The sequence below is a fragment of the Anas acuta genome, chromosome 3 (assembly GCF_963932015.1).
Source record: "Anas acuta chromosome 3, bAnaAcu1.1, whole genome shotgun sequence".
Lineage (NCBI taxonomy): Eukaryota > Metazoa > Chordata > Aves > Anseriformes > Anatidae > Anas > Anas acuta.
In genome coordinates this window covers 4444724-4463132 of record NC_088981.1, presented here as the reverse complement: position 1 = coordinate 4463132, position 18409 = coordinate 4444724, and the positions used below count along the sequence as shown (strand labels likewise).

Sequence of the window (18409 nt, the reverse complement as noted above, 5' to 3'; positions counted from 1 at the left end):
GAATGAGGAAGTTAAAGGGTCCGGGATGGGGTTTTTTCCTAACGCATGCATGTTTTAGTTTTCTAACTCCTTAAAGCGATTGCTGACAAAAAATACATGCTTTTTCTTGGAACTACAATACACAAGTACAAGACGTCCATACCATCAGCTGAAGGATTTTGACGAGAATGTGGAGAAACTGAAAGGTGTAAGTTAAATTGATTCCAGTCTACTTTACATAGTACAATCCTGAAGAAGATTGCACTTCTGTGCAGTGAACTCAGATGTCAAAGAAACCTTTCTCTACAGGATGACAAGGAGCAAGAACAGAATTCTGTGCATTGATTTACCAGTCACGTGGCTGTGAGATACATTGGTTTAGCAAGTTGATCTAAGGGAAAACTGTTGTGTTTTTTTTTGCGAGTTGGTTTTCCATTGGAGCATCTTGCTGAGTCTGTTCACCATGTAGCCACACGGCTTCTCTATTTGATGCGAGGGAAGTGGTAGGAGTGTGCGACCAGGGATGGAGGGAAGGGCAGGATGACGCCTTTTGAGAGCAGCCCACAGCTAGGTCAGATCAGCTATCATATAAAACTACAGCCTGTGGGTAGGTCCCTACAGGTGTGGTTCTGTAGCAGCACAGCTCGCCCCTGACTTGACTGAAATCGGTACTGCTGTGGATTTCCTTACTGCCTGTACCAGCTCCCATGCTGTGAAATCAAGCAAGGAGCAGCATCAGCACCTCTCCTGCAGATAGCACCCTATCTGCAGGGTGGGAGGGACAGAAAAAGGCAGCTATACAAAGAGATTCATAATGTGATGCCAGTGAGGAAAGACTAGGAGGGACACAGAAAGGGAAGAGTGTTTCTCAAAAAATATAAAAATTGGGGAAAAAAAAGAAAAAACAGCAACCCCTTGCTCCACCACAGAAGCAAAGGCAGGACAAAAATGAACAAACCAACCAAAACAGTAACATCCTTGAAAAGAGAACTTTCAACCAACCAGATAAGCTCTACTCACCATTAAAAGGGTTGATCTTCTTCGAGATTCGTAAGGAAATTGATTCCTTCAGGTCTCTCTTCTTCACACACTGAATGCCCAAATTCTGAAAACTGAAGCACATACAGAGGGATTTCACAAAGTAATAAAATCCTCAGTGTAGAAGAGTGAATAAATTATTTGCTGTTGAACAATACTGTGATAATATATGGTATAAGAAATTAAAGAAAATGTTTATTTTGAGAAAGTTGTAACAGATCTGAAAAGCAGGGATGCAGTTTTTCTAAAACAAAGAGCAGAAACAGAATAGAAAAATACCAAACTAAAGTCCTAAAGAGGAATATATATTTCTATATTAAGAATTGTTACTCTGCAGTAAACCCAGTGATTAAAATTTGAATATTCAGTCTCGTGTAATTGAAAGTGAAAACTATTTTTGTAATCAATAAACCTGCTAGTGTGCACTAGTTAAAAATGTGTGCTTCTGGTTTTATCAGGGAATATAAATCTTGAACGCTATTTTAATGGTTTTTAAAACAAGTAAAAACAGGTTTTGAAATCTCATGTAGTTATGGAAAGGTTCTGAAGAGCTGCAGCTCTTCCTTATTTGCATAAAAGTGCAGGTCACCCCGATGCAGGAGGTGGGGGGAGTCCCAGGCGAGCTGACTCTTTCCCACATGGAAAAACCATGACATCATCAAAGCTGAGTGGATGTAAAGCAGGAAGTAAAAAAAAAAAAAAAAAAAAAGAAAGAAAGAAAAAGAAAAAACACATGTATATATAAATTAAAAATAAATAAATCCATGTTTCATAATGTTACAATAAGCTCAGGAGATAAACTGTGCCAGTAGGCTCTGACAAGCTTTCTCCAGAACTGGCAATTTCCCTTACTTTGAAATGCCACAGAAGTTTTTAACTTCGGTTTTTGGTTATGCCTAAAAAACACCTTAATCCACCTAAATCCTTCCTCCAACAACTCTCAGGGGTAGTCTTCTGTTTCCCTGCTCTAAGCAAGACTATCCAAGTGTGACACTGATTTTGATTCCCCCAAAGCCTCTCGCCTGTGCCCGATGGGCTCTGTTCAGAGGTTCCCATATCCTCTGCAATCAGACTCCACTTCCAGCATCTGTACTGTAGAGGAACGCGTAAGCTTCCCTTCCAACCCGATAGAGTGCCCCAAAAGAAACTAAACCACACTAGCATGTCACAGCTCAGTGAAGCACCTGGACTTCACGTTGTGGCTACTGACACGGGGGATTTGCAGCGTACCTCGGCAAGCAATCCTGTTTGTGGGGACTACTCCTTCAGGGCTCCATCACGGCACACACAACTTTTTTTCCCCCAAATACCCACTTTATTCTACTAGTTCAGTGCGAAGCACACTTCATGCCCACAAACAGACCTGCTTCTGTGCTACAGCCCCGGACTGCCAGCTGGTAGTGCCAGACTCTCCAGCGATCCCCTGCCAGTGGGGGACATCACGGAGCACGACTGCAGCCCTGGCCTGGGGAAAGCTGCACCCAGCCACGCAGGGACTGCCAGCCTTGACTCCGCGCCTCTCAGCCATTGTCAATGAAACCTCTCGGGGAGAGAAACGAGACTTTTAAGTGCCCCATAACTCTCAGATGACAAGCGTTTTCTAAAACATGCGCTGTCACAGTGAAAGTGTCTACTTAACTATCGCTGAAGGGAGGGCTGGGTCAGAGAAGAAACCGTCGAGAACCTCAGGAAGCCTGCGGGGTTTCACATCAGCGCGAGCTGACAGGAAGCAAGCGAGATAACGAGAAGAGAGGGAGAAGTAGGAAGAGAGAGAAAAAATGAAAGGCGCTTGGAAGAAAAATCACCTATGATATCATCCATGTAGAGAGAGTGAGAACTAGGAAGTAAAAATTTTAGTATACAGGCAGTCACATGGACGCAACACTCGTACTTCTGCCTTGACAGCTGGGCCACGGAGGGCTCTGATCGAGTTTAGGCAGCAGTACCACGACCATTAGACAGCAGGAAGAGCAGAAGACTGTGTCCAGCTGGACCTACGTGGGGATAGTTAAATAAGTGGAGTGCAGAGTAATTGCTCAGGCCAGTCCCAAATCTGGGATTAATAATTCCAGGTGCACAGAAATAATCGGGATTTTTGCTCTGTTTGAGATGCTCAGCAGGAGCACGCAGCCAGAACCACTACCGAGAGAGGACATCTCCTGCTGGCTGGTATTGTGCGAGGCTTTTCTCCAACACGGACTTGAAGGGAAGAATGTGGACATTGAGTCACCAGCCACAAAAAGGAAAACGACTTTAAACATCCAGATCCAATTATGGATCATGCTGTTCTTTCATCTTAAAGTAACCAATGATTTGTTAAAAAAATGAGTGTACCAATGCTGGAAACATTTCAAAGAGAATATTTAGAGCCTCTTCCCATCAGAATCTCAGATTTCAAGCTCAACTGAAGCTCACAGTTGTGTATTATCAGTAAAGGGACAGTACCCCGGACACCATTCTGTAAGAAACTAGGAGGCCTCTAACCTAAGGATATTGAGAAGAATTCGTGGATTTCATGATTTCAAACAAATGAAATGGAAGCACAGCATTATGTCAAAGAACAGGATTTGATGCGTGCATATAATGGAAATGAAATCACAATTTACAAATAAATATTTGCAAAGCATGCCAGTGCTTTTTGGTATCACACCCTACAGCTAATAGATTTCGGAACAGAATCTCTGCAGGCTTAACCGTGTGCAACAAAACGCCAAGAGGAAAAACAATCAACAGTGTCTTCCTGTGCCTGGCGATTGCCAGAAAAGGTGTTAGGCAATCAGGCTTTTCTGCTTCAGATCAGAAGCCACAGAGATGAGAGCAGGAAGTGGGATGGGCTACAACAGCAGACATTCTTTGACCCTGGGTGATGAAGCTTGATTTGAGAAGGCAAAGGGGAAGCTGGTGAAGGGATGGTCAGAGGAAGGCGCAAGGCCCCTTACCAGATTAAGATGTCTACTGCTGCCTTTTGGACAAGGTAAAGGGGAACTCTGCAGGGAGGCTGGTCAGGATGAGATTACAACAGTCAAAATGGGAGGGAAGTGCCTGAAGGGACAGCACTACCTTTCTAGAGAGGTGTTACGGTGGAAAAAAAAATATTAAAAATGACATTTTTAATATTTTCTTTTAATATTTCCTTTTCTACCGTTTATCAATAGGAGAACATTGTAAACAGACCTAGAAACAAAAAGCTAGTAAAATCGTTTGAATTTGTAAGAGCAGAAGACAGTACAGGCAGCACGATACGTGTCACATGAATACATTTGCTGTGTACATTCATGATCACTTGAGCCTGAGCTGTATGTTGAAAAAGTATCTCCACTTTTAGAACTGTTTATTTCACCATCAGGCAATTATCATCATCAAACAGACCTTGTCTTCAGTTCTCGCCTTTAATAGTGTTCTACTGACTAAACCCACATAAAAACGCAGTGATTTCACCAACATCAACCGAATCACATCAGACTGAGAGCAGTAAGTAAAGCTGCTTATACACTGAAATATTTACCTTACTTTCTTCCCAGCTCCGTTTTATGTTTACCTCAAAGCACGAGCCTTCTTTCAGATCTACTGTGTTGCAAGCTGTGAGCCACAAACAGTTTGTCAATTCCAAATTCCCCTCAATGGCAATAATCAGTCTACACTTGTTGCAGTTTACTCTGCTTTTATTTTATTCCCTTAGACTTGGTAGACTTGCAGGGAACACCACCACTTACAATTGTACTTGAAATACTCCCTCTGAATAGCACCAAGAAACATACTATACAAAGCCAGAATTCTCCTTACTGCCTCCAGAATTAGACCCTTCTCTGGCATGCTTGCTCTACAGAACTAATCCTGAGCAGAATCTATACTTTTACTCAAAAAAAAAAAAAAAAAGGCAGCCCAAAACAAACAAACAAAACCCCACCAAAATTAACAAACAGCAGCAACAGTGACAACTGCCAACACATTTCCAGATGTGTCACAACCACCATCATCTAAATGACGTGATATTCAGTCACTACAAACTTTCTCCACTGGTTTCCAGAAAGTCTAACTAGAGTTCCTGTGGAAGACATCAACTTCCCTAAATCTAGGGACGCGCTAATTCTAATGTTGTTAACAATTTATCATTTTTGTACACTGAAGGAGAAGAATGTCAAGCTCAGGAGCGAGAGGCGCTACTGAACTAGACTGAAAAGCAAACAAATGGGAGAAAGAAAAGGAGACAGACACTGGGAGAATGAAAGGAAAAGAAGGGCAAACAGGACAAAAGATGAGTGTGTGAAACACTGAAAAAGAAGGAAATACTTCTAAGAGCAAGTTGCCTTATCTGAGAGGGATTAGAGGCTTCAGCAAAGACAACACACTAACTGCCCTCTTAATCACTACTCAAGAGTTTCAAAACATAAGATTAGCCTATCACTTGCACATTAATCAAATTCCAAGCAACACCACTACTCACGACAGGACTCGCCGCTCTGGCCCAAATTCTGCTTCGTAGTAGCCATCTCTGCAGTCTTTTCCAACCAGGTCATGAGGGTGTGGCTTGTAGGGTTCATTCTTTGTTACCAGTGTAGTCCTTATTTTGACTTTTCCAAAATAATTCAGAATCTACAAAAAAGCGAGGTATTTTCTAGACTTTAGATATTAGAGCTAGTAAAGTCCCAACATGGAACAGAAAATACATTTCATCCTAAAATATCCTATGGAAGAAACACCACTGCTAAGAAATTATCCAAGACCATTCAGAATTTTTCTTCCATCTAGTTCAGTTCTGTTCATTTCACACTGAAAACCAGCTGTTTGGCAAAACATTTGTGAATTTATTATTCTTTCTTAAAGCATGTCTTACCTATTTGAACCCCGTGCAGAAAGCCAAAAGGTAACACGTAAGCTCCAGAAACTTAGAGTAAAGCAGATTGTAATGCTGTAAGACCAAACATTACAGGACACATTTCTTTACCATATCTACACTTACGATGAAAGATACAAAATCCTGCCTAGGTGACCACACACAAACGCTTATTGAAAGGACAGGTCTAGCTCCAAAGAGCTAGATCCTAGGAAGAAGCTCGTAGAGCCTCAGGGATAACCTTATTACCTGTTCTTGGACCACTAAGTAGCAAATGAAGATCTTAGCAGTTGCAACATGGACATAAGCCCCCATGAAGTCCTTTTTCCTTAATTCTTAGATGAATACTCAGTCTTATGTTCAAGCGGAGGGGCACTGAACTCTCAAGCTCCTACTAGGGAGCCTTGACAGAAGTCATCACAGTAATTCAACACACGTCTCTCAGGTGTGTGGAAGTCTTCCCTCGTGCTGATGGCTACCAGTGAAGTCAGCAAGGGTTGTGTGGGTGAGTCTAAAAAACAGTTTGTCCTGAATTGTTTGAAGAGTAACAACTTGAAAGCAAATACAAGATTTGCACCAGCACGTTTGTGCAGAGGCGTGCTCTCCTCCTCCACTTCCCCTGTCCTAGAACTAGCTGTTCCTTCCCTCCTTCAGCCCCTTCTTTCCTCCTCCAAGGAGACTCAGGGATTCATCACACGCTTTTCAATCAACAGCTCAACCTTTGATTTGACCTATGCTCTTCTAACTTTCACCATTTGTCAGCTTCTTCAGCCTCCAATTAGGCCCCTTTCTTGGCATTCACGTATACCAGTTTGCCCTTAAATAAAACTTCCATCACTCTTCTGTTTCTTCAAATATTACATCATTTCTCCCTCACTGCATATCTACACCCTTGAACTTGAAGCGTGATTGAGCCACTTTGATTCTCCAGTTCCTCCTTGATGTTCATCTCAACCACACCATGAAATTTAATCTCATCCTCATTGAGGTTTCCATCTCTGGAGGGGCCTCCCCCAGCAACTAATCAGCATTAAAGCCTCCTACAGGCTTCAAGGAGGCAGGAATTCACCTAGAAATCACCTGCTATCAGTATCCATCAGCTCTGTCATTAACAGTCACCTTTAGAAAAGAACAAAATATGCCAGGAGTGCACGGTCACCTATCAAGTCCCATCTTCCCTTTGGGTTTTCTGGCTGACTTTCACACGCATCACAGCGCAGGCTGAGGAATCGAGGGCTCACGCTGCCCAGTCAAACTTGTGTCCTGACACGGCCTCGGGGTGAGAGTCTGTCAAAGTATTTATTTTTGCCAGCACACACACAGATCTCGCCAGCTTGTTTGTTCTGCACTTCACCAACTGAACAAAGAACTCTTTTCTGCATTCCTTTACCAACTCTAGCACTGTAATAGTAAAAAGGGGTCCTTCTTGTCTGCTTTTTCCCCCATAGTAATTCTGCCTTCAGGGCAAGACCAGCTTCCTCAGCAGCACAGTTGCTTTATCTAGTAGAGGATCTCTGCTGCTCAGCACATGACTGCCAATACCATCTTTCTCAAACTCTCCCTCCTCTGAAGGAGATTTTATGCCTCAACTTAAAACAATTTATACTTGTCAGATTTCACAACCACTACATCTGTTCTCTTACCGCTGTGACTCCAGAGACTCCATCTTGGCTCTTTTTTTTTTTTTTTTTAATATTGCACTATAATACTGTAATTCAAGATGGCAAACACTTACTTCCCATTTATATTTGAGCTTTCTCTTCTAATCTCATTTCTAAAAGACTTTCTCCAGATTGAAAGAGATCAAGGAAATATTATTAATTTAAACATCAAACAGGAGACCAGAAATTCTTCTATTTTACCCTACTAGTCCAGGTCTCTGACACTCCTTTGTCCCAGATATGAAAGCTACTGATCAAGTGCTTCCATTCTACCTCTACTGTCCATGTCTTTGATCAAAGCAAGGACAGTTCAGCCCAGTCTGAATCCCTTCATTCTGAATTTCCCAACCTATCCATAATGCAACCACCCAATTTGTCTTCATTGCAGATGTTCTAACCGCATAATTCCCCTTTCTTAGCTCCTTTTTAAACTTTGTACCCATTCTAACTTCACATACTTCATGGCAGTCTTTTGCAGAGCCCAATCACCAAGCCACCGGCTGCAAGGCACCTTCTTAGTTTGCTTGCTTGTACAAAATACCTTCTTTCACGATGTGCCCAGCAGCTAGACTAGTCTTGTCAGATTTTGTATAAAGACAACCTCCTTCAAAGCGCTCCCAAAATTCATATTACAATCCAAGTAGTAAAAAAAAAAAAAAAAAAAAAGCCCAAATCACAACTAAGAAACCAGAACAAATGTAGACACAGAAAAAGCTAATAACAAATGATTCCCAGACAATGAGTAACTTCAGCAAGTTCCCCCTCTACAGGCACTTTGTTACCAATGACTACACCTTCTTCTTTTCCGCTAAACTGGAACAAAATCTTTATGACAAAATCTTTAATGAGGAGCAAAGAACTCTTTTTCCACTCTGTTGCAATCACATTTGCAAGCCAAGGAAAGCATAACAGAACATGTAATAAAAAGCATTTTATTTACTGCACCGAGGTCCACACATAGCTACAGCACAATGTAAATACAGGCACTGGTAACTTATGGAGAAAAATAGTATTTCTTACCTGTATAGAAGGGAATGTCTTGTTGTTTTCAGTACTGTGTTCTCCTGGAATGCTGCCTGCTGATCTTCCCTCACATTTGTATCTGAAACGCATGCCCCTTTGCCTGGGTTGTTCAAATATTTCAATGTAGGGCTCAGGGCCACCTTAAAAAAATAGAACACAACATTTTCAGTGCTACTATGCAGTAGAGCTTAAAAAGCAGCAGAAGGAAGGCTATATGCTTACATGCTACATGAGGATTAGAAGATCTAGACTCTTTGATTCATATTGCCCACTTGGATTCATATCGCCCACTTGGATCTGCCTTCTGGGACAATATACTTTTTATTTTATTTAAACGTGCATGCACATGATTGAAGAGGGATGGGAGTGAGTGGGAAAACAGACCTCAAATGAAGTACACAAGTATCAGGGCCATGTAAATAATAGGAAGGACTCCCCTCCATCTCACTTAGAACTTAGCTTGTTTTAGCTTTTAGGGACTATGTGTCTGACGAAAGAGGGTTTTATTCAATAGAAGACTTTACTTTAAGGGGATGCTTGATATTTTTAATAACCACATGCTTTTAGGAACAGTTATCCTCTCAAAGTACAGGTACCATCAGTACTATGTTTGCTTGAATACCCTCTGAAAGGGAAGAGGTTTCCTCAGAATTGATTGATTTAGTTACTATTATAGCGAAGCAGAAACTATGCAAATTATGCCAAAAAAAAAAAAAAAAAACTACTGGTTTGAATGCTATCGCCGTGGGCTCAGAAAACACCTGATTGCTTGTATTGAATTCTACAACTTGGGCTGCCCACCTCCCACAGGGCCAGCTTCTAGTTGCAGTATCTCTCCAGACCACAAAACCTTACTGAAAGCTATTGGGCACTCGTCAGAGAGAGTTTTTCAGGAAACATGAGATAGAGACAAGAATGAGAAGCAGAACTCCTCAATGGAGGGTTTAGAAAGACATCACCTTACCAAGAGTATCAGTACTTTTCAAGCTAGGTCTTATTGCCAAGATAGTTGCAAGCTATACGATGTATCTCACTGAGAACATCAAACAGGAGAGTCAATCAAGCAGTGACAACAGTGGGATGGCATGTGAAAAACAAATAGCGGAGGATAAGTAAATATTGTAGAGGTTGAATCATCGTGGCTCTGCATGATCAGAAGAACATAGCTTATGGAAATGTCTACTGAGCTCTTTGTCATCTTTGTATAATAGCATCCTACTCAGGCAAGGTTTGTGAACATCAGAAACAAACATGACAGCCAACATCCTGTGGCACAGCACTGAAAACAGTGCTTAGACTTCAACATAATAAGCAAAATAGTTATTAAATAGATTGAAAGCATTAAAAGGGTAGAAGATCCCCTACTTCCTTTTGCCCAAGGTCTGTAGTATGTTAGTCTTGGCAAAGAGGTGGATTCCAGCCTTAGCTCCATAATAAATCCTTCTCTTTTGTTGCACCTACAGCCACCAAGGCACACCTGCGAACACACGGCTTCAACTTCACGAGTAGGATTTGGTGATAGCAAAAGCGATCCCGTGCTGCAGCACTTCATAGCCCGAAATAGAAAAATATATCTTAACAGATAAAGTAATTAGGAGAAGTAGAGAATGAAAGGAGAGAACTAAATCTGAGATGTTTCCTGTCTTACTTGAGCACACGGTGACAGACAGCTGGGGAGCAGCAGTATGTGAAAGCAGCTCTGATGGGGCTGTCTGCAACAACACGTGGCTTTTCAAAACAGGAACGCTTTTAGAAAAGGCATCCTGCTGCAAGCAGTACGTGGTGCCAAACAGCTGAGAACTACGGTGTAGGACTCTACGCGTTCCTTTCTAACGATTTATCAAAATGCACTCTCTCCTCTGATCAGCTCCCATCCAGAAAACTTTGAATCAGTTTCTGACAGCCAACCACGAGCCATCACATTAAATAAACGTTGAGCACCACTCCAGGTCCAGCTCCTTACAAGTACGGTCACTTCACTAGGCACTTCCCACAACTCATCCAACCTTCCCTGTAGGTAAGCTTTGCGCTTTCTCTCTTGTCTGGAAAATGAGCAAGGCCAGCAAAAGGTGGATTGGGTGATACCAACAAGAAGCCTAGAACTGATGTCAAGCTGGTTGATCAGAAGCCTGTGCTCCTCACAAAGCCAACCCCACACACCGGCGTACGGCTTTTTACCTTTCACACTTCAGTTCATGTGTGTTACTGTATTTTTCAGGACAATCCAGCGGACCAGGCAACTTCCAGCAGCAGTGAGGAGCAAGTGGTGCGTATCAGCCCGCCTCCCATTTCCCTCAGGTAACTGAGGAGAGAAGCATCTCACCTCCCCATTCTACGTAACGCCGCACCACAAATACAGACGCATATCCATACACTAAATTAAAAATGCATTTTGGATGTTCTAATGACAAAATTGCAGCAAAGTACCTACTAATCATCTTCCTTTGGAGATGGACATGCTTGCATAGCTGCTAACCAGACGCACAGTACACCCACATACATTACGTCTTTGCCCAAACTAGCTGGAGCCTTTCTGTTTCAAATTACTGTAGAACAGAATCACTTCAAGTCTTTAATCCTTTCTGCTTTAACCAACAATTGCACTTCATGGTCTGCTAATGCTTGCTTAAGAGGACCTCTTTTTTCTCCCCTATTAACAGCGCTTTATTTTAAAACTCCGGCTCGGTGATCGCTGTGGGACTGTGGTTGAAACAAGTACCATTGAAGGCAAACCCACTGCTCAACAGCAGGTGTGTTTGTGGGAAAGTAAAGCTCGGTGACACGGTAGCCTCCAGAGATTAAACATTAAACTTCATTTTATCTTGGTTCTCCCTCTCTCCATTTAAGAATCGCGTAATCATCTCTCCTGTGATTGTCTCTGTCATTGTGCCCTGCGCAGGGAGGAAACGCACACAAGTGTTTGTGTGAACTAGAGGCACTATCAGCACTCGGCAGTGAAGTGGAGGTCTGTTCAGTGTTCCCTATTTCTGTAAATGAGCAACGTGCTCGTGAAATGGCCCAGTTTAACTCTTTCACAACCCACACTCACACAGAGAGGTCTGTCAGTTCCCACACAGGGCGACAGGCATGTCCTTTTCAGCATGGGTCACACCAAAATGAGCCCTGCCTAAGAACTCTCTTTCACCAATTTTGAAAGAGAAATATATAAGGCTACCCACGTTACCTGCACATTTGTTTCCTCCGTGCTCTGAATACTCCACTAAATAACTTTAAAGGAAACATAGGAAACCAACCAGCACAACTCCATCAGCCAAGAAAATAAGTAAAGCCAGCAAGAGCTCAGCCAGCTTACACTCGCATTTGACAACAGAAGTTTGTTTCATTCCAACCTGTTCTAAGCAATATTACAAAAAGACAACCCCCCAAAATCAAAGCATTTCCATCAGACCTCTCCCCGATGACAAACCTGGGACAATTTTCAGTTTGAACGTGGTTGGTGCCATTCGGAAGGCAGGCGGCTGCGACACGCTGCCACCAGAGGGACAACAGGATCCCGGTCTCGTGGTTGTCCCGCTCCTCTGCCTGAAGGGACAGGGCTCTGGAAGGACCACGCACTTTGTGATTTTCTAGGAGCGTGAACGTACTCTCCAGCAATCAGAGAGCATGAAAGCAGAGTAGCTGCGGGTCTTCGTGGAAGATGTGAAAGTATCACCGAAACCCGTACGAGCTCAGGTGACTGCAGCGAAACACAGATGCAAGGGTTGCCCTTCAACTTCGGTATCGCTGCTCTGCACAGAGCACTGGTGACCTGATGTCCTCCACAGCAACAGCCCTTTCTCAAAAGCAGCAGCAGACAACCTATCTACTTACAGCCTCCTGTGACAGGTAAGGCAAAAAGACACGGCAGTGGGCGATGTGTTACAGGCCAGCGTGGCTCAATCAGAGCACACACAGCTCGATATTTCAGAAAGAGATAATCTACGCAGGAATCCAGAAACTGCACAGATTCTAGCAGAGACAAAACTACTCACAAACTTCCTCTTTGCCGTCGTGTGACATTACAGAACAGCAACCAAAAGAAAAAAAAAAAAAAAAAAGACAGAGAAAAAAAAACAACAACTACAAAAGCCAGCTAGTACCAGGAAGTTATGAACTTCCCCTGCTGAAAAATTCCTTATCTGGTTCCTAATTACACTGAAAATATATTCCAGATAAGAGAAAAGTGCTAGCTCCTGCTTTGCTGCTTTGGTTTAGCCGCTGTAAAAGCCAGCGTAACGTTTAGCAGGGAGCCTGGGTGCAGGGCCGCCGGGTTTCTCCCCGTTGGTGGCAGCTCCCAAGGCCTGCCAGGAGGGAAATGCAGCGGGTGAGGGCACAGGGTCCCCGTGCCGAGGCCAGGGCGCAGCTTTCCCCACGCACCGCTCCAGCTCACGCCACCCAGGCTGGGCGACGCTGCCTTCTTCTCGCCCCCCTAGGAAAAGCAGCCCCGAGCCGTCTTCTGAAGGGATGACAAACTCGTTTGAATGTAGTCTAAGGAAACTTAATTGTGCTTTTTGATGTAATTACTCGCTACGAGATCCCTTATCGGCGCTGCTTGGCGCTGATGACACCTCTGCCTCTCAGGGCTACGTCCCCATGCAGCCGGGCCCTGCTGAGCATCACACCCTGGCCTACCGCCGCCCATACCCCGGTCCCAACCCCACGGGCTCCTTCCACCCCCCAAATTTTTCCCCACGCACTTTTCAGCCTTCCGAGCTCCCTCCTGAGCTGCAGCAGCCCCACAAGACCCCGCTGCCAGCGACCCTACCACCCCCGCGACGTTTCTTCGCCGAGCTTTTCCCTGCTGAAGGAGCCGTGTAGGCACAGCTTTGACACCCAAACCCTCTGCAGGGCAGGGGGGGGGTGTTCTCGGAGCCCATTTTTGGGGGCCGTTCGCCCCCCGCCCATGCCGGGCCGTGGCGCAGCCGCTCCCCCCCCCCCCCCCCAAGCCCCCCAGCCCCGCTCACCGGCCATGCTGACGGCTCCGCTGCGGCCCCCTCTGTCTGTCCGTGTGTCTGTCGGTCTGCCTGCCTGTCGGGCCGGCCAGGAGCCCGGCTGCGTGCTGTGCTGTGCCGAGCCGTGCCGCGCCCCGCTCGCCGCCCTTTTCAGGGGGAATTTCCCGGCCGGGCCCGGCACCGCCCCCGCCCCGCCGCCCGCCCCCGCGGCGCCCGGCCCCGCCCGGCCCTCAGCCCTCAGGGGCCCTAAGACAGGGCCCTCAGCCCCGGGGGGACCCCAAAACCTCATGCCCTCAGCCCCAGGGGACTCAAAACCCCGACCCCACAGCCCGAGGGGGACCCAAAGACCCGGCCCCTCAGCCCCAAGAGACCTCAAAGCCCGGCCCCACAGCCCTAGGGGGTCCCCAAAGCCCCAGCCCCACAGCCCTAGGGGACCCAAAATGCCAACCCCACAGTCCAGGCAGGACCCCCAAACGCCAGCCCTTTATTTTAAGGGGCTGTATAGGGATTAACCCTGTGATCTGCACCCAGGCTGCTCCACAGGAGGCACCCAGCGCTCCCCAGGGCCCCGATCCCCGCACTACAACCCAACAGCATCTTTCTTCATAGCCCTAGTGCTGCCCCTGCCCTGTCCCTCCGTTAAATTAATGTCCAGAGGTTGTCGTCTGAATAGATGCATTTTCAGGGTGGAGTTTAGGAAGTGAAGCCCTGAAGAAGCTCTACAGCTTGGGAGCTCATACATAGCTTATATATATAAGCTTATAGAGAGATTGTGTAAAGCTTGATGTATACGTTACCTATAAGCTGTATATAGAGCTTGAGATGCTTATAAAATCTTGGGAAGAACAGCACACAACATACACTCACGGCCTTGTTAAAAGTAGGAGTTGTTATGCCCCTATCACATTTACGACCAACATCAGATCAGAAGAATCCTATGGGGAGACACGGGACAACCTACACGCCTGTGATGTTAGCTCGAAAGATTAAAAGCAAGAACGGATACGCAATTATATTTAGGTAGCACGCTGAAATAATTCTATGTTTGTGGGTTAGTTTCGTGCCAGAACATGATTTTTCATCTTCCTTCCCACAAAAAAAAAATCACTGTTAAGATGAAAGATACAAACCACTGCCCTAAAAATACGAGAAATGAGGACTAGGTCTTCATCTCCAGGGATTTCTTGGATTCCCTATGATTGATGATGCAAAATTAAGCAGGAAAGGGGTTATAATAATTTAAATGAAGCTTTGATTTTACCTCCACGTACACAACTCCCAAAGCATACACCACCAGAGCCCTCAAACTACTCTCTGCACGTTGGTCACTGGGGTTGAGGTGAGGGGGATACTTTCCTCCTGCATTTTCAGCAAGGTGCTTATTATAAGATGCCAGGGAGCTGGCACACTAACACAGGAGGGTGCTCAGAGCTCTGTCTCAGGGGTCACGCTGCCCTAGTGGAAAAGCAATAGCAAAGCAAGAAACAAAAGCCCACAACCTGAACTTCTCCCCGCTAAGTGCCTGCATCCAAATGCAGCTGGCCCATGAAGACCTAACTACCAGGAGTTGCCTAAATTTTTGAATTCAGACCTGGCTGTGACACACCAGTTTCAGGAAGCCTCCGTTCATAAAGCTGAACAGCTGGAGCAATGCTCCCACAGAGTGTACACATCCCTGTGGGTCATAGGAGTGACCTGGATGGGATTCTCAAGAGGGGTACAGGGTATGGGAACACTGCTCACAGCTAGCTGAACCTAAAAGCCCAGGGAGGGCAGTACCCGGGAGCTAGAGCATGCATTGAGGTTCTGGGTTATGATGCAAAGCCAGTTGTCAGTGCGGGCGTACAAAGAGACTCAACACTTTTCCTTTCTTATATTGAGCCCAGTTTGCTACATCTCAGTAAGCTGCAGCCTTCAGGAAGAACAAACCTAGGTGCTTCCATAACTACTGCTCACATCTCCGGCTCCTGCCTACTTCTCCAGGCCGTGAGGCTGCTGAATAGGCACAGACTGAGGCACCTGGGGAACTGTGGCTCAGAACAAAAGTGTCTACTCATTTATTCTTAAGGAAAATGTTACAGTATAGTACACAGTCTAAGCTGATGTGAAATTAAGGGCAATATTCCAGACAATATGACTATCTGTTATGAGTAAAACATCAATAAAAATTCCATATTTTTCCTCAGTTCTTTTGAACTGCAACTGTTAGGGCCTGCAGGAACAGGCTACTCAAAGATGAACCTTAAGAGTGTATTTTAGAAATTAAGGAAATGTCTAACATACACACTAGCATCTATGGTACAAACTGTGGCTTGAGTTTCTTATTTCTTTATTTTCTTTTTTAGGTTGAGAGGGGTGCATTTCATACAGCATCCAAAAAACTTTAACTCTATCCCTACTATTTCCTTAAAGTAAAAATAGCCTTTAATGAAACCATAGGAAGTGTTTCACTCTGTAACATCCATGAACCTATTATCTGAATACATCGTAGATGAGATTTGTCTCAAGAAGTCACTGAACAAAGTGACCAGAGAAAGGACAAGGTGAACAAAATCAGCATCTTCTTGCCCCTTTTTCTCTCTCCATTATAGCTGTAAGTAGATGCATAGGGAAGAATACAATACCAGGCAAAAACAAACCCTTAGTCTAACCCAGCGCAGCTATTTTGTAATATGCTTATGTTCCTAAACAAGGGGAAAGTTCTACAGCAGAGAAGCGTTCCATGCTAAAAGGCAAAATCCTAACCAAATTAATAGGAAGCCCTACCCAAAAGTCATGAAAAGTGTATAGGCAGATCCCTCTGTTCCTGTGGCCACCCCGTACACAGTTTTTTTTCCTGCCTCAATGTAAGTTTATGGCATAGGAATCATCAGCGATGTGAACTAGAGCATTGCAGTACAGTACTGGTAATTACAGAAACCTGGTCAGCAACTGACACGAAGTGTAGGAACATGTCATAACTTTGGGCATATGCAGATCTTCGCAAAGAGGACGGAATTCCCCTCCTGTAACATTGCATAACAAAAGCCAGGTGCATCACTATTATTTTTGTCAGCTGGCTTTGGCTATAGCCAGAGGCGAGATACCAGAGTTCTTAGACCAGTTTGATCCAGTACTTCACTTCCTGTCTTCCAGTTAAAGCAAGTGCTTTAAGATCCCACTTTTCTCCAATTATCAAGTGCAAAGGCAAGTCTTCCCTCTTGCTTTTCACTGGCTGCCGTGCTAGCGCTGTGAACACCGAGGTTGCTGGAAGGAATCTTCTTGCTTAGAGTCCTTGCTCTGGCCGAGAACATCACAGGGCAGCAACACGAGAAAAGGACAGGGTGGAGGAAATACCAACTCAACCTATTCCTATGGCAAAGGACAACCAGGTGTTTGACATGGCATTTGTCAAGCCTAGGATGATGGCTCTTTAGTGGTGCTCAGCGCAGGCATTGCCTAATAAAGACTGCTAAAGCCTGCTGTGGTATGAAAGCGGCATAAGGCAAACTGTTAAGTCTTTATTTCCTGTTCCCAGCTATCTGACTGAGATCAAAGATAAGCCACTTGTCACTGGCCTGATTAAGCAGCCAAGCAGGCATTAAGGTACTAGGAGAACCTTGTTCTAGAACTGATACACTGTACTACAAATAAAAATATGAATATTTTTTAAATCACCTACTTCTCTCCTTATGGAACAAAGTTAGCAGTTCTGTCTTCTAGCTCATTGCATTTCAGGTCTCACACACTCCCCTGATCACCAATTTCCAATTCCCTGTGCCTTAAGAAAAGCTTCTGTTTGAAGTAATGTATTTATTTATTTTTTTTAATCTCAAAAGCCTTTTCTTTAAACACTAGCAGACCTTTTGAAAGTTAAAGATTTTGCGGTTACTGGTCCTGCTGAGGAAGGTTCTAACACAGGAGCCATTGCAAGGAAAGTCCTGGCTTCCAGATTAATGATAAACTCGCAGGTTGTTCAAGCCCTTCTGCTGGAGCATTCCTGTATCATGCTTTGAGTTTGTTTGACATAGAACAATGCTGCCGTGCCTCCTCTCAAAAGAGGGTGGAGAGAAAGGAAATGCTACAAGGGAAAGGTTGGTCTTGTGGATAAGGCACAAGGCTGTGATTCAGGAGCCTGGAATCTGGCTCTTGGCAAGTCAGCCTTTCTGCTCTTAGGTAAGTTGTTTAATTCGGAGCCTCAACTTCCCCAACAGAAAACAGTGTAGGAGCAAGGAAGTGTCTTCTATCTCACACACTTATGATGCAACTCCTTCAAGGGGTGAACTGCTGATTGTAGGCAGTGCCGAGCACAGGTAGGCTTCAGTTCCATTAATACCCTGGACTGTGCTGGTATCAGAAAAACTCCCTCCTCCCCCCCTTCTCTTTACCTCCAGGCAACTCATCCATGTGTGCTCTTATGCTGTTGCAAGCACTTATTTGACCATATGGGAAGCTTGCTTAAAAATAACCCGGGGGAAATGAAAAGATTGTCTATGGAACAGGCTCAGTAGCAACTGGACCAGCAGAAAAACAATGACAGAAATGACTGTGCCAGCAAAAAGGAATGGGGTGGCACCAAGGCTGGCCTTGAAACAAGACCGAGATGCACTAGCTTCCTGACAGAGTGCTAGCTTCACAGAACAATGTATCCTTTGCCTGTAAAACTGATAAATCCCTCTGAAACTTCTTACTCACAATCCTTCTTTCCCAGAATTAGCTGTCAGAGCACAAGTTTTCAGGCACCTTCTCCCCCAACCCTCTGAAGTGTTTCTTATTCCTTTCTCCCCATGATAATGATGAGAACACGTGTTACAAGTTGGGAGTTTGTGGGGTACTAGTAAAGAAAAATCTTTCCTGTTTGTTTGCAAGTAAAGGCAAAAAAGAGGAATGCTTTCTTCCTCCAGTGAACTACTTAAAAGCCTTAAGTTACAGTGAAGATAATC

At 44.6% G+C, this 18409-nt stretch overlaps 2 protein-coding genes across 2 annotated transcripts in view; both read right to left on the bottom strand.

Annotated features, from left to right (window-relative positions):
• The window catches only part of REL (REL proto-oncogene, NF-kB subunit), a 33005-nt gene extending 19342 nt beyond the window's left edge, over window positions 1-13663 (bottom strand). Inside the window, exons 1-4 of the mRNA XM_068675370.1 lie at window positions 13500-13663; window positions 8533-8675; window positions 5462-5610; window positions 1000-1091 (exon numbers count right to left, since the gene is read on the bottom strand). Coding sequence (XP_068531471.1) covers window positions 1000-1091; window positions 5462-5610; window positions 8533-8675; window positions 13500-13506 — 391 coding nt within the window. The 5' untranslated portion in view covers window positions 13507-13663. The remainder of the gene's footprint in view (window positions 1-999; window positions 1092-5461; window positions 5611-8532; window positions 8676-13499) is intronic.
• Window positions 8539-18409, bottom strand: part of PAPOLG (poly(A) polymerase gamma) — a 39902-nt gene continuing 30031 nt past the window's right edge. Inside the window, exon 23 of the mRNA XM_068675364.1 lies at window positions 8539-8675. The gene's annotated coding sequence lies outside the window, so the exon portion shown is untranslated. The remainder of the gene's footprint in view (window positions 8676-18409) is intronic.